The sequence below is a fragment of the Tachysurus fulvidraco genome, chromosome 1, assembly GCF_022655615.1.
Source record: "Tachysurus fulvidraco isolate hzauxx_2018 chromosome 1, HZAU_PFXX_2.0, whole genome shotgun sequence".
Lineage (NCBI taxonomy): Eukaryota > Metazoa > Chordata > Actinopteri > Siluriformes > Bagridae > Tachysurus > Tachysurus fulvidraco.
Genome location: NC_062518.1, coordinates 39,712,192 through 39,728,765, shown reverse-complemented (window position 1 = coordinate 39,728,765; position 16,574 = coordinate 39,712,192). Strand labels below are relative to the sequence as shown.

Sequence of the window (16,574 nt, the reverse complement as noted above, 5' to 3'; positions counted from 1 at the left end):
CTCCCACTGTTGTTCCACCCAACCTGCTCTCTCTCTCTCTCTCTCTCTCTCTCTCTCTCTCTCTCTCTCTCTCTCTCTCTCTCTCTCTCTCTCTCTCTCTCTCTCTCGGTAGTAAAGATGTTTTCACATTTCAAAACTATGCACAGGGATTTTTTGAAGCCGTGACATGAATTTAAGCTTCAGATCTGAGTGAGAAAAATCTTGTTTACAATTGTGTTGATCCTGATTAGCATGGTAGCATTGTTAACGCCATAATATTGATTATATTTTAATACTACACCTCGTATCAGTGCTCTAAAAACTATATTGAAAACATTTTTTTAAATTGCCCCATATAGTCCTTAAATTATAGGGAAGTTACGACCGATGTGTTCGTGTTCGTGTTCGTGTTCGTGTGTGTGTGTGTGTGTGTGTGTGTCATTGTTGCATATTAACACAATTTTTCCCTCATACATTATAGCTTTGGGTTTACATTTACATTTACAGCATTTGGCAGATGCCCTTATCCAGACCAATGCACAAAATTACTTTGAAATCTCTATCAATTAATACATTAACACTGGTTCACTAGGTTACAGACTTAGGGTACCATCAGCCTAAATAAGACTGGGGAACAGGAAATGAAGCACTTGTAACAAAAATACATAAGACAGCTAGTTTAAGTGTTTCAGGAAGAAGTAGGTCTTCACCCATCCTTTGAAGATTACTAGAGGCTTTGGGATCGTGTGTCAAAACAGGTTTAAAAAAGTTGCATTTTGGATCATTTGCAGAGGACGAAGACCTAGACATTGGTAGACTTGGCCAAGAGTGTCAGTAGAGAGGGAGAAAAGGAAAGGACAAAGTACTGGACACGATCCCTTCCATGTTACTTGATATGAGCGACCTTTCAAATAGGAAGCAAACTATTCTAATGCGAATGCCAAGACTCCTGAGGGTGGATAAGAGAGTTCTGTGGTTGACTAAAGCAGCAGTCTCTGTAGAATGTGCTGATGGAGAAGTGAAGCAGCTTCCAGGTGAGTCATGGTTAATTTGACAGTTTTGCTTTTTTTTTTAACCCGTCTCACTGTCTAGGTTTTGAAATGGCCCACAGTGTCTAATCACATCGCCTACACTACTAATTACATAGTACTGCATTAAAAATTATGTCAAAATAGATTAGCAGTTGTGCCATAACAAGGGAGAGGGCGTAAACGTTTACAAAGGCCGTGAGCAGACAGTCCACGGCACAGTAAACAGTAGGGTGTAGTGTCAGATGCAGCTATTTATTATTAGCGATACACAATATAGATGATGGAAACTAATGATGGTTGACATGCTTGACCAGCTGTTTTAGCAGCTTGTAGATAGTCAGGCCAATTGTTTTTTTTCCCCTTTTCAGTAAGGATTGTAGTCTTCCTGTCAAATCAAGAAGTCATTTCAACCATATATAACTTGTACGGTACAGTCTGGTGCTTCTTGTGCTGCACTGGTTACTACAAGGGAAAAAAACATGTTGTGGTGACACAAATACCTAGCAAAAAGTATGCATAACACTCACTTATTAAATGTATGCAAGATGGCTCTAGACCGCAAGGAAAACAAACACAACTAAATCTAAATACAGAATGAATCCCTTTCCTTTTAAGCCATGCCAATAATGTCACAGTCAAAATACAGTCATGACAATTTTTTCCTTTCTTTTTTTTTTTTTGGATAATGAAATTCTTTGGCAAACTTTATAAGATAAATAATAAGTGGAGAATACAAATAATACACACCACAGAGGCAGTATTTTCACCATCTGAAATAACAGATTTTTATTCATTATACAGTATAGAAATAAGAGTTTTGGCATTGCCTGAACCAGTTTTCTGATACTTTCCTGCTAATCCCAGCTGTACGTTTTCAGTTCACTCTGTGCCAGTTGGTTTTTTTTTGGCAACACCAATCAAACTTTAAGTGTACTTTTAAGTGCATGTATATACATCCGAAGCCCTTTTACAGTCTCATATCCAGTCCACATGCTCTTCAGATTTTCTCTGTATGTATATGAACTGTATCCAGTTCATACTCCATATCTTCCAGACAGAGTGATTGAGTCTCAGTGACCACACCTCGGTCTCTGCAAGTATCTGAGAGGAGTCTGTGTGTTTATTGGTTTTAGTTATGGGTCCAAACCAAGGCTCAGGGCTCAAACTCACTGTCACTGCTGACTGATATGTCAGGTGTAGAGGCTCTGGTGTCCCGAGGTCCTGAACCCAAGCTGCAGTCGCTGTTCTCTGGGCTTCTGTTGTGATCTGTGGAAGGACATCCAGGAGATCTGCCAGAGGGGAGAAGAGCAGGATCTTGCTGTAGTCTTGAAAGAAAAACAAGTGCTTAGTTAAATGTCATGAATTTATTTTTTCTTTTTTAAAATGTTTAGTTACAATCCTTATGTGTAACCCATCAAAGCTGTGATCAAGACATAGTAGGACATTTACGATCAAAATACCCTGCTTGAGCTTTGGGTTGTGTTTAAGATCCATACCTGTTTTTGGCTGATGCTGCTCTGTCTCTCTGGCGTCTGTTCTTGAACCAGTTTCCAACTTGTGTAGGTGTGAGACCTGTAGCCTGGGCCAGGTGCCGCTTCCGAGATGGGTTCGGATAAGGGTCTTGTAGGTACCATTCTCTAAGCAAACTCCTTGTCCTTTCCTGATAAGCACAGGGAGATTGCAGGCTAAATATGGCAAGTACACAATTAAAGAGTAATGAATTAAAGTCTCAGTATCTTGTTTAAAACTGTTTAAAATAACTAATGTAAAGTCTACTTCAATTTTCTTTTTCCCTCCATTGAATTTTTATTTTGTATAAAAATTATTACTGTGATTAGGTTTCTTGATATGATAAATTAGTTGACGAAACAGTGACTGTCATGCAGTAACACTGATTACCACAAGGGGGAGACTTTCTGAAAGAGCGCTTTAATCTTACATTTAAGAAAATCCACTCACAGCAATTAACTGTTATGGGGTATCTGTTGTGGGGTAAAGGGTTGGTCTAATCCTGAAATGTGCTTAAAATCTCAATTTCTGTACATATTTGTGTGACTTTCACCTTCATCTCACTGCAGTAATCATTTTGTTGGTCATTATTAACAGGGAAATTGCACTTACTGATTAAAATCTACAAGCTAATCTACTAGGCATTAAATCTTCATTTGTTCCAGCTAGAGTTTAGAGGACATACTCAGACTCTTAGTGTCTACAATGCAGCAGTCGAGTTAATTTCACTGAGCATTCGTCCTACATGGATTATCATTGTCTAAAGCCAGTGGAGAGAAACGACTCTCATTTTAAAGGGACAAAATCATCACGGGCAGAAGAGCTTAAATGCCACAGGAGGTCCTTGGCACAAGAGGCTTAACAGGGATTTCCACTGACTTTTTTAACATTTCTGCATAATACGATTGTTGAATAATAAGCACAGGCATTCACATTGCTTTGACTAAGAATGTACCATTTTAGAAATGGTTATGAGCTCAACAGAGCGATCATTTGATGGAGTGAAACGTTATTGATGCTGAAGAAAATATCAGTGATCCCAGGGGAATATGCAACCTTTTCTAGGGGAAAAGTTTGTTTACATCTGCAGAAACCCGAGGATGATTAAAAACCTCTGAAATGCTACAACACAAAATGTTGTAATAGAAAACATTTACATGTATGTCACCTGATGTATTTGGGACAATTTCCTTTAAGGTTTTGTACATTTGCTTGTATAAGTTAGCATCCTCTCAAGCAGAATGAGCATGAACGCACATATCACAAGTCATGACAAGTTAAAGCCAGGCAACAGAGCTAAAGTAAGTCTTTATCTTTATTCTACTTACTGTCAGAACTGATATAACTATATATACTGTGCAAGGGTGTCTATTAGAAAAACTTACAGCTGTAGTAATTTAAACTACTATATAAAGTATGTGTAGCAGTGGCAAGAGAGAGAGAGACACACACACTCAGAGAGAGAGAGAGAGAGAGAGAGAGAGAGAGAGAGAGAGAGAACGACATACAGAGAGAGAGAGAGAGAGAGAGAGAGAACGACACACACACACACACACACACACACACAGAGAGAGAGAGAGAGAGAGAGAGAGAGAACGACACACACACACACACACACACACACACACACACAGAGAGAGAGAGAGAGAGAGAGAGAGAGAGAGAGAGAGAGAGAGAGAGAGAGAGAGAGAGAGAGAGAGAGAACGACACACACACACACACACACACACACAGAGGGAGCAGAATTAGATCACAGAGAAGGTGGAAATTGTTTCCACTGGAATAACAAAGTAAAACTCAACATTTGTTTTGCGACATGAGACAATTTACATTATCATTATTTAAAAAAAAAAACAGTGTAGCTTTGAGTCTCTGTCCTACATCAACAATGACAATAACATCAGCCACAGCCATAAAGTCCTGAACACATTAAAATTGAATCAGATGATAAAAGGCTGATGCATCAGATGATTTAGTTACCTGGATTAATTGTATCATCTCCAAATGTGTAATATAATCATTCATTGTATAAAACTCTTAGCAGGTCTCTAGCTGGGAAAAGGACGTGGATGTCTCCTGGTTTCCATCACAAACAAAGAAATGGGTCTTTACAATTCTACCTTCTCCTACACAAAAGGGTGGACTTCAAATCCATCTTAAAGTAAATCACGTGTTTAAATACATCATGTATCTTGGTCTAAATGTCTGTAGGCTGGGTTTTTATTGCGTGACTACAAACACTTCTGTAGTGTTTACCTTGAAACAGTGTGTTTTCTGCTCTCCGTCCCAGATTGTACGTGGGAGAGGAAACTTCTTGCGTATGCGATACTTCTCCACGGGGCCCAGTGGCCTGCCGCGCATGCGCTCCGCCTCCCGGTAATGCGCGTGAAGCCACAGGTCCTGCAGTTTAGCGTGGGACTCCCGTGTGAACCGGTGGCTCTGCAGGATGCGGTAAAGCGCCTCGAAATCACCGCCGTGGAAGGCGACCAGTGCCCGCGCGCGCATAACCGACTCGTGCCGGTGCAGCGCCTCGCCTGCTGAACCAGGGGCGGCCGCCGGGAGTGACCACAGAAAGCGGCCCAGTCGCTCCATGTCACCGGTTTCCTCCAAGTTCTCACAAACACGAGCCACCTGATCCGCGGTAAACATCGGCAAAGGAAACATACTTGTCTTCTTGGTATGTCGGGCTTCTTTCCAGCACCAAAATAATTCAATGAAGTGGACTTTTGCGCATCTTGTCCAAAAGCGCACGAGTTCATGCAACAACAACAAAAAAAGAATACAGTGTTTTAACCGTATTCCGTTAACTACATAAAAAAAAAGCTCTCTATTATGTAGGTGAGCAGATGGAAGGCTGTGTGTCAGCTTGTGGTGAAGGAGAAAGAGCAGAAGTCACGCGCATTTATAGTCAGGACGCTATTAGCATGTGGAGTTGTTTTGAGAGAGAGGATTAAACGCCTCGGTCATTAGCCACTTAGCAGGGGGCAGTGAACACTGAGGTGACCGACTGATCAACTTGCTCATTAAACCGTGGAATACAGAACATTTGAATAATTTAATAGTGTTAATAACATGCTTATTTCAGAGTCTTAGTCATCTAGAATCCCTAAAAAAATTCTATAAATTAATAAATTCAAATTAAAGTCCCAAATTGTATTCCACACTGTTCCAAACATTTTTGTCTAACTTTCAGATAAGAAGCAGTTCATTTCTGTGGCCCTTCAGAAAGTACAGAGGTTCCGTAAGGCTCTTGCGGTGTTCAGTGTGATGGTTTGTTGTTGGCTGTGAAACAGAGAATGGGGCAATTTGTATTGAATCTGTGTGCGAATTGTTTGTTAGCTTAACAGCTTGTGTAAAGTCTTGAACCTGTTAGACAAATGCAAAGTCACTGACAGGAGGACAGACACTGGGCCTTCCTCCACATGTAAAGTATGGTTCAGAATTTATATTTACTTTCAATTTATTTAAGATGAGTTGTAAACGATGTTTTTTACCGAAGTGAGGAAAATCCCAGTATTATGCAAAGGTAACACAGAGACAACACAGGATATTTATTCCATTATGAAAGAAATAGATTTTTTTTTAGTTAAATTTGTTTTTTGTTTTTTTTGCTTGTTTTTTTTTTTTTTTTTTTTTTGCAATTTAGAGAAACAATCCTGAATAGATCATTGATTTGTTACGATGTATATTCTGTATACACGTAATCCTTTGCGTACTAGTCCAACCATCGGTCGCCTTTAATTGTACTTTGCTTTTTAACTGCATTGTTTAAATCAGGAGCTGCTGCTTTGAGATACGTGTTGTTTAAAGTGGTCCAGATTCCTCCTTCACCTGCCTGTTTAATACTGCTCAGATTACCATGAACACTTTAAGGTACACCATATCCTTAGCCACCCTGAAACAGGATAAAACCCGTCTGTGCACTCACTGTGGGGACAACATGGCTGCGTCCCAAAGCGCACACTAACACACTGAATAGTATGTCAAAGTGACTGTTTATACACCACCTGTTGTGTCTGATCACCTGTAGTCTTATATTTTAGCATATGGCTTAGTCTATTTGTGTTTGGTTCGGGATGCAGTGTGTGGGATCTGCTCTGTTTGCTTTTATTAAGATCTACTGGCAACAAGATAGTGATTCAGAATCAGAGTGGAAATTGTGTCCGCACTTTCATGTAAACAAACATAATACAGTGTGCCAAATAACAGACTGCACTGAACTGTGTGTATGTTATAATTCTAAAGATTAGGATATATAGAATTGATGAAAATATGAAGTTGCAAACTTAACAGCTTTGCTACCAAAACAAAAGTAGATGACATATGAAAATGAAAATAATGTGGTAAGAAAAAATAGATAAATAAATAAGTTTGTTTCTATTCTGGTTTGTAGTTTGATTGACACTTTGATTCACTGCCACTTTGTAAAAAGAAGAGTGATCAGTGGAGTGTTAAGGATCCAACAGTGGCAGCTTGACAGACACATTTGTAGTGATAATTGGGTTAGTGTTGGTACACATCTTCATCCATCCTTCCATCCATCCATTAAATTTGTTTGTTCATTCATTTATTCAGCATCAATGCCCCCTTTATTCAGAGATATAGTAGTTCCAAAGCCTATCAGAGAAACACTGCAGGAATACATCCTGGGTGAGATGCCAGTCCAATTCAGGGCACCATCCATGCACACCTTCACACCTAGTGGCAATTGAGAGGAACAAATCCAGGCATATGAATATGAGTCAAATAGAGGCATATTTACTTGAGATGAGGAGAAGAACCTGGAGAAAATTCAGTAACCCGAGCTCAGGAGAACTGGAGATGCTGGAGCTGTAATGTGCCAACAAGGCTTATTTTTGTTGAATTAGAAAAAAATATTTTTATTCTTTTCAAAATACATTTTAAATAATAATATTTGTAAAAATAGCTGAGTGTTGGAAAAAACATGCACAGAATTTGAAGCTTTGTCAAGTAAAGAAGCATTTGTTGTGATTTCAACCACATACAGCTGACGCAGTACATAGTGAAATCAGACAACGTTTCTCCAGGACCATGGTGCTATAGAGAACAAGAACAGAGATACGTAGAACACAGAGCTAAGGACTTAAAACTAACATCACAGTAAGTATGATGATCTTAATTAAAAGTTTAAAAAAATAATTAAATATTTTGTGAATTCATGTGTTCTAACAATATAGACACCAATAAACTAATTTGTTTAGTACCTAAACTAATCTTTAACCCAAATATCCGTACATTCAGGTACACAGTTAAACAAACAAGTATACACTCTGTACACTGTAGACGGATGCTGATTTTAGTCAGGTCTGTTTTCTGGTTATGCACACATGAAATTTGTAACTGAAGTTGTTAGAACTGGTCCTGTAATGTATTAAGCTCTAATATACAGTCTAAACTATATGGTCTAAATATATAGTCTAAACTAAAACTTCTGATCATTTGTACATTTGCTCAATCACACCCCACAATTCGTTATTGCACTAATGGACAATCATGCTCATTTGCACACTTGCTCTCCTTTTTGCATTGCTGCTCACCATTGCCTTACCATTGTATATACACACCTAATTTCTGTTTATAATAACAGTAATATATTATATTATGACCATAGTACATATCCTCCTGTATATTACGGTTTATCGTAATAACAATATATTTTGTTTATAGCACATACCCTCTGTACATTTTAGTTTATAGTAATAGACATCTGTATATTATGTTCATAGCACATATACAGTATATTCATTTGTATATTATATTCATAGAATTTACATATCTGTAAATTACTGTTTATAGTAATAGCCATATATTTTGTTATAGCACATATCCTTCTGTAGATCTGTATATCGTTCATAGTACGCACACAAATGTAAATCATTCCATATTACCACTTACTTAACTTATTTAAATCTATATAAACTGTATATCCTGCACTTGCTACTATTGCACTCTGTTTAGACCTAAACTGCATTCCGTTGCCTTGTACTTGTACATGTGTAATGACAATACAGTTGAATCTAATCTAAAAAATCTAATCTACTTGTTCAGTAAATCCAATGCTACCAGACCAGAGTCCATATGGAAATAAAGGACACAGTCATACAAAGAGTTAGCATGGGTTAGACTGGTGTTAAGAGATTTTAGCCTGGAGATGGTTTAATGGCCACAGAAACCTGCACATGTGATTATAAACCTCATTAACACCGGACACACACATCTTAGTTTGTGTAGTGATGAATATGCATCCATTCAGAAAAGTGGAAATGTTTTCTTTTAGACAGTCCTCTGGACAAATCAATATATTTTTTATGATCTTATTTGTTTATATTTTTATATTATTACTATTATATAAGTGTATATTATTATATGTTTATTATTATACTCTTTTGCAAATAAATATGTCAATAATGATCAAATGCATTGAGATACAGAAACAACGTACATGCCAACGTACATGCTCTCTCTCTCTCTCTCTCTCTCTCTCTCTCTCTCTCTCTCCCCCCCCCCCCGTCACTTATCCTTATACACACACTCTGAGCGCTTCAGTCTAAATCTGCTTAACAGCTCTTAAGCCACAAAAACGATATCATTATAAGATGTAATCAAGCGCATTTTATGTGCAGCATGTGGAAAAGTCACCACTTATTGATTTTTGGATACGTACTTTTGCTGAGAATTCTAGTGTTCTGGAGTGAAATCACTTTCATGGTTGGGTTTTGTTCAGCTGCTCTGATTTAACGTTTATATACAAACAGACAGACAAAATATATGTACATATAAAATATAATACACTATAATGTAATTAATTCAGACAAAGCTTTGCTTTTAAATGTATTGTATTATATTATATTATATACATTTAAATATAATATATATAGAGAGATTTCCCAGAAATCATAACTATAATATATTTTATAATATATTTGCAAATATATATATAAAATAGTTATATAAAAAGTTACTCTTTTGTAAATGTTATAATACCACATCTTAATCTTCTTTAATTTTGAATTAATAATATTACTAAATAGTTTACAAAAAAACTGGTTAGTTAGTTTTGTTGTTTATGGTCTATGTAATTTGTGTTTATTCAGTTTAAAAATGACAGGTTACAGACTGTTACTGTTATATTGCTGCATGTTGCACCGAGTGCTTTTGTGTAAATCTCTAATGCTGCATTGTCTAAACTGAAAGATTTAGTGAGATTTTAAATGTTCCTATCCCCTCACCCTGTTTTAGATAATCTCTATGGAACCCCACATGGCATAATTAAATAAAACAGGCTTAAATTCAGGTCTTTATGCTTTAAAATGAGCTGCTAATATTGCCAGCAGGCAAATCAAGTCTGGTGGGGGTGAAGTAGTTTTACCCAAGCCTGAGATATCCACAATTAACAAGCCACTGGGAGGAGAACTAATTAGTGTTATCTCCTTATCACCCAGGCTTCTCCTATTCCCGAGTCAAGAGAGTCACACAATTACAAACTCTTACACTGACAAACACACCGTCAAGATGTTAACACCCAATCACGCTGTAATACTCTGCAAATAGGTAATCACAAACTCGTTTGCACCTGAATGAGGGACTTCTCTTGGCCTGTAATACCCCCAGTCCTCCCCAGCAGAGCTCCACTCAATGGCATTTACCTGCTAAAGCACTGTTTCACTTCCCCTCCTATTGTTTCAGTGCAGAAAAGAAAAGATAAACTGCTTGAGCCGCTGTGAAGGGGGCTGCACAGACGGGACAGTAAACAAGTAAACTGAGCAGAAACAAATATTGGGAGAAGGACACTAGAGGAGGAGGAGGAGGATGAGGATGAGGAGGAGAGTAGTCAGGAATTAGCACGACACAGGATATTTGTGTGGTATATTTAATGACTTATAGTGTGTAATTAGTTTAGCATTGAGACACACAGGACCTTGATGTATATTGTATATAAAAGGACAGTTGGTTTCAAAAAGTTTTGCATTGAAAAAATGCTGTATTGAAAAATATGCAAGACTGTGGAAAATGTACCTTTTGACACAATACAGATATATAACATATTATATAATAATATATGAGCTAATAATATATTAGATGTATTAATGAATGTGAGGAAAATGGAGTGGCACAAGCAGCAGTGATTTTTGGTCTTAATTGAGTTTATTATTTAAATGGCAATTTAAAAATTCTTTAGTAACTCAGGAGCGGTTTTGCTAATGGATCGGCTGTTTTTGGTATCTCGGGACTAGCAAAGCATGATTTCTGCTCTGTGAATTTTTACTATAGAATCGAAAATGTATTAGAATTAGCGCATTTATATAGAGCTGTTGTAAATTTGCATTGCAGCTGAAATTACTTTCTGAGCTGCTGTTACAGAAAATGCCTTCTGACCAATCAGAATTATTGATTATTAGATATTACACATGTTGCACAAAAATTGGTGAAAGCACCTCAAATAACTGGTTTATGGAAAGATGTTGCACAGTGTACTTAAGGAAAAACATCACCTGGTGATTCGTGAAACAAATACCACATCCTTGGTTGATTAATAGCACTAATCGGATTAGGTTACACTTTATTTGTGTAATGAAAACGATTAAGTTTCTTATTATATCTTCAGTACATAATCACTACCTGTTTACATGCCCTTTCAGTGTAATCCTTCCAGTAGGTTCCCAACCAAGCACAGAACAATAGTCTCCAGTACACTGATTTTAATTTTCAGACTGAACCAGGATTTGTATTAGAATTTTCCCCCCAAGGTTTAAAAGATAATGTAGCTTTATGGGTGATGTGTTAGAGCAGGAAAATACTAAAATGCCCAATGCTGAAGTGAGCAGAATAAGGATAACACTTGAGTGAAGTACTTTTCATACTTAACACAGCTGATAGCAGCTGATCAAGTCAAGTCAAGTCAAGAAGCTTTTTATTGTCATTTCAACCATATATAGCTGTTGCAGTACACAGTGAAATGAGACAACGTTTCTCCAGGATCAAGGTGCTACATAAAACAAAGACAGGGCTAAGGACATGTAAGTAGTCTTAGCCACATAAAGTGCAACTGTGCAACCTGGTGCAAACAGTGCAGGACAAGACAAGCAAGACAGTGCAGGACAAAAGACAGTGCAGGACAAAAAACAGTGCAGACATTAAGTTACAAGACAATACAAAAAGTACAAAAAATGCAATACACTGATGATGGAAGAAAAAGGAAAGGTTTTGCACTTTGTCTCAGATACTTGTTGAAATATGAAAGGAGCAGAACGTTTACATTTTTTAAGCATTTGGCAGATGCTTTTATCCAGAGTGACTTAGATTAATCTCATTTAAAGGGTTGAGGGTTAAAGGGCCTAGAGGTGGAAGCTTGGTGGTGCTGGGACTCCATCTCACAACCTTCAGAGCATTAGTCTGACACCTTAAACTCTGATCCCACACTTCCCTGGGTCACCATCTTTGCTTTAGTATCACATCCACTTACATTTACATTTATGGCATTTATGGTGACTTACAACTGAGCAACTGAGGGTTAAGGGCCTTGCTCAGGCGCCCAGCAGTGGCAGCTTGGTGGACCTGAGGTTGAAACCCATGACCTTCCGATCAGTAGCCCAACACATTAACCACTGTGCTACCACATCCCACGTCATGGTCTGAGATGCTTTTCTGTTCCCCACGGTTATAAGTGTTATTGGAGTTACCATCGACAACTTCCTGCCAGGTTAAATCAGTCTGGCTCTTCTCCTCTGAGCTTTCTCATCAATAAGGCATTTCCACCCACAGAACCACTGCTCACTGAATTTTTTTTATTTGTTTGTTTTTGTGTTTTACACCTAACCACTGTGTGTCAAAAATGTTAGGAGATAGTCAGTTTCCCCATTTTACCCAAATCAGTCCATCTGATACCAATATGTCACTGACATCACATTTTTCTGATGATTTATGTGAACGCTTTCCTGTATCTCAGAGATTTCTTTGCAGTGTTGCCACATGAATGGCTGGTGAGTTAATTGCATGCATGAGCAGCTATACAGATGTTCATGTTACAGTGGCTTATGAGTGTGTATATAAGTATTATTATGTAACATTGCTCCCTTGCTATAGTAAACATGCCGAAATGTTAACAAGAAATAACAAGGCTTGGACTTATGGGAAATCTTTGGACATGGAGCCAGGGTTAAAGTGACTAATACAGTTTTATAGTATTTAAAGTGTCATTGCTCATTAGAGCTGTCTGTAAAGGCAGCACCTTAGCAGGTTGTCCAAGGCCACGTGTCTTACTGGCCCATTGATACAGGTGTCTCTGCTGCAGCTTTAGAGGACACACAGCAGGTCTGATAACATCTGTGGCTACTAAGCCCTATCTTGGTGAAATGAAAGGGATTAGTAGGAAGGCGTAGGAAAAGGTCAATAACGGGGTACAGGAGTTCACAAATTCATAAGAAATCATGATGTTCTGAGCATTCTGTCCCCATCACAGCTGAGATGCAAGCTGATTTAGTTTTGTTTATATGTAAAGTAATGGACATTGTTAAATCCAGGACAACACAATAGTTCATTGGTTTCCCTTTAGGCAATGCTTAAAGGTTCTAATTAGAACCCTTATTTATTGTCTCTGAGCGGGTTTCAAGATTGACCTCTTTCGAAAGCTAAGAATCCTTAACTACCCAAATAACGCTAGAGAAACAGAAAGAAAAAATTGTTCTCTGTGACATTACAGTAGGCAATAGGCAGTATCTTTATTTAAAGCTTCACTAAAGAATTCTAAAAGAAGTGTTATGTGATGTATTGCTTGTATATATATTTGTATTGCAGCATCTCATATATATATATATATATATATATATATATATATATATATATATATATATATATATATATATATATATATATATATATAGTAGCACACAGAAGTGAGTACAACCCTCACATTTTTGTAAATATTTTATCTTATTTATATATATTAAGTATATAATTTATATCTTTTCATTTGACAACACTGAAGAAATGACACTTGTACAGTAGTGTAATGTAAAGTAGAAAGTGTACAGCTTGTATAGCAGTGTTTATTTGCTGTCCCCTCAAAAATAACTAAACACACAGCCATTAAAGTCTAAATCGCTGGACACAAAAGTGAGTACACCCCTAAGTGAAAATGTCCAAATTGGGCCCAATTAGCCATTTTCTCTCCCCGGTGTCATGTGACTACATCTAGTGTTACAAGGTCTCAGGTGTGAATGGGGAGCAGGTGTGTTAAATTTGGTGTTATCGCTCTCACTCCCTCATACTGGAAAGTTCAACATTACACATCATGGCAAAGAACTCTGAGGATCTGTATAAAAGAATTGTTTCTCTACTATAAGAAGATTCCAAAACCCTGAAACTGGGCTGCAGTACGGTGGCTAATACCATACAGTGGTTTAACAGGACAAAAAGATCCAAGTTTGACCAAAGAAGTTAAGTGAACATGGCCAGCTTCATATCCAGAGGTTGTGTTTGGGAAATAGACGTATGAAAGCTGCCAGCATTGCTGCAGAGGTTGAAGGGGTGGGGGGTCAGACTGTCAGTGCTCAGACCATATGCTGCATACTGAATCAAATTGGTCTGCATGGCTGTCGTCCCAGAAGCAGCCTCTTCTACAGATGATGCACAAGAAAGCCAACAAACAGTTTGCTGAAGACAAAGATAACCTTATTTGGTTCAGATGGTGTCAATCGTGTGTGGTGGCAACCAGGTGATAAGTACAAAGACAAGTGTGTCTTGCCTACAGTCAAGCATGGTGGTGGAAGCGTCATGGTCTGGGGCTGCATGAGTGCTGCCGAAACGGGAGAGCTACAGTTCATTCACCATGAATGCCAACATGTACTGTGACATACTGAAGCAGAGCTTGATCCCCTCCCTTTGGAGAGGGAGCCGCAGGGCAGTATTCCAACATGATAACGACCCCAAACACACCTCCAAGATGACCACTGCCTTACTAAAGAAGCTGAGGGTAAATGTGATGGACTGGCCAAGCATGTCTCCACACCCTAAACCCTATTGAACATCTGTGGTGTATCAAGGTGGAGGAGTGCAAGGTCCTTGATGCGGCTCCGTGATGTCGTCATGGAGGAGTGGAAAAGGACTCCAGTGGCAACCTGTGATGCTCTGGTGAACTCCATGCCCAAGAGGGTTAAGGCAGTGCTGGAAAATAATGGTGGCCACACAAAATATTGACACTTTGGGCACAATCTGGACATTTTCACTTAGGGGTTTACTCACTTTTGTGGCCAGCGGTTTACATATGAAAAGATATAATAAAATATTTACAAAAATGTGAGGGGTGTACTCACTTCTGAGTGATACTGTATATATGTATAAATTAACCCTCCAGTTGGGGCAGTGGGCAAAATCTCACTTGTGGTTCTTGGTATTTAGTCATTTTGGATCACTGGAACTTAAATTAGCTCAGCTATTAGCTTCTCAGAAACACTTAATAGTAAATCTGGATTTACTTTTTATCTCTCTTATTTGAGAACATTTCACCCTACTGGAGAATAACACAGCATTTAAGGAAGTGGATAAACCGAACATGCTTTGTTGTTTACAAGTACTTTACATCTAACTGCTTGAAAGTGCTTTATTATGGGCCACCTCCTAACAACACTGATCAGTTTACTGAGCCATAAATCTGACCCAAGACCAGATTAAAAGGTCACAGCTGGCCGAGATCGCCATCCATGGGCAAGGCTCCCCTCCCCTGCAGCTCAGGTCTGCTAATCTGAAGGCTGGCTGCCTCCTGTATCCTCTAAGGACAGGCTGTTGCTAATTGCTTGTGTCATAAAGCTCTATGACCCGAGTAAGCCTTGGTCCCCAAAGCTGCCAGGATAAACCCCACTTTGCCTCACCAAACCTGCTTAATAAGGATCGTTATTCACAACAACATCCCTAATTCTCTTCATCAATCCCTCCACAACATGCCTCCTGGTCATATACTCAGAGAAGGGAGGGGCTGAAGAGAGAAAGAAAGCAAAGTCAAGATAGACTATGACAAGGATGAATGGGAATTTCAGATTTCTAAAAAGAACAAGAGGTCTTGTGTCTTTACTGTGCAGGACCCACAGATCTCTAATGAAATGAAACATGAGACATACACGTCTAGCCATCATGGCATAGCACAGTCCAACCTGTTCAGTCATTTATCAGTACGATCATATGCCTTCAAATGATTCTCAGGTCTCCTCCAATCTGATTTTGTACGATCTTCTAAGCTGAGCCATAATTACATTCTGTAATATTGTGACACGTTCTGGATATTTGATCATCTATTAGTAGATATATGATCAATGACATTTATTGGGTTGATATTTGAAATGATCAGTTTATTAGGTACAGCTACATAATGTCCACACTCACTGCCCTATTAACGACAGCAGACAATGTTCATTAATATGTATTGCCTTAGGGGCAAAGGATCATTCTCAGCACAACAGGGACACGCACACAGGAGTTTGCTGCGTTGCTAGTCACTCTATTAAACAAGCCTACCTCCATAGACTATCTTTAATCTTTGTCTGCTAGCCTGGATTACTGCTGGTTGGATATTTTTGGTTTATGGATTGTTTCTTAACCCAAAAGTGACAACGAACTATTAAAAAATCTCACACCACTGCTGCTTCTGACACACTTATACCACAACAACACTGTACCGCGTTGACGGACACAAGCAGCATTGTAATACTGCGTTTATGGGAGGACAGAAAACTCCCTCTCTAAGAGTTGAGGAAATTTTAAAGGATTTGGGAATATTGTCTCTTTTTTGTTAGAAGATCAAGAATAGCCCTCTTTAACAAAAACCAAGGTAACAATGGCACATGCCCTGATAGGAACATTATCAACAGTAGGCCAGACACAAAGTGAAGTTACTGTTGCTAGACTGAGGATTATTTTCCAATTTTCCTTCATACTGAGATCACAACAGGTCACAACAATTTTATTGAAGAACAGCATTTCATTCATCGGTAGTTCTCTCTGCATTGGTAGTTACTTACTGTTCATGTAACACCTTCAACTGTA

At 38.4% G+C, this 16,574-nt stretch overlaps 1 protein-coding gene across 1 annotated transcript; it reads right to left on the bottom strand.

Moving 5' to 3' along the window:
• Window positions 1-1,770: 1,770 nt before the first annotated feature.
• Window positions 1,771-5,468, bottom strand: six7 (SIX homeobox 7). Its single transcript, XM_027178171.2, has 3 exons — window positions 4,776-5,468; window positions 2,507-2,670; window positions 1,771-2,335 (listed from the first exon to the last, which is right to left on the bottom strand). Exons 1-3 carry the CDS (start codon window positions 5,181-5,183, stop codon window positions 2,164-2,166), a joined length of 744 nt encoding a protein of 247 aa, XP_027033972.2. The 5' UTR covers window positions 5,184-5,468; the 3' UTR covers window positions 1,771-2,163.
• Between the last annotated feature and the right edge of the window lie 11,106 nt (window positions 5,469-16,574).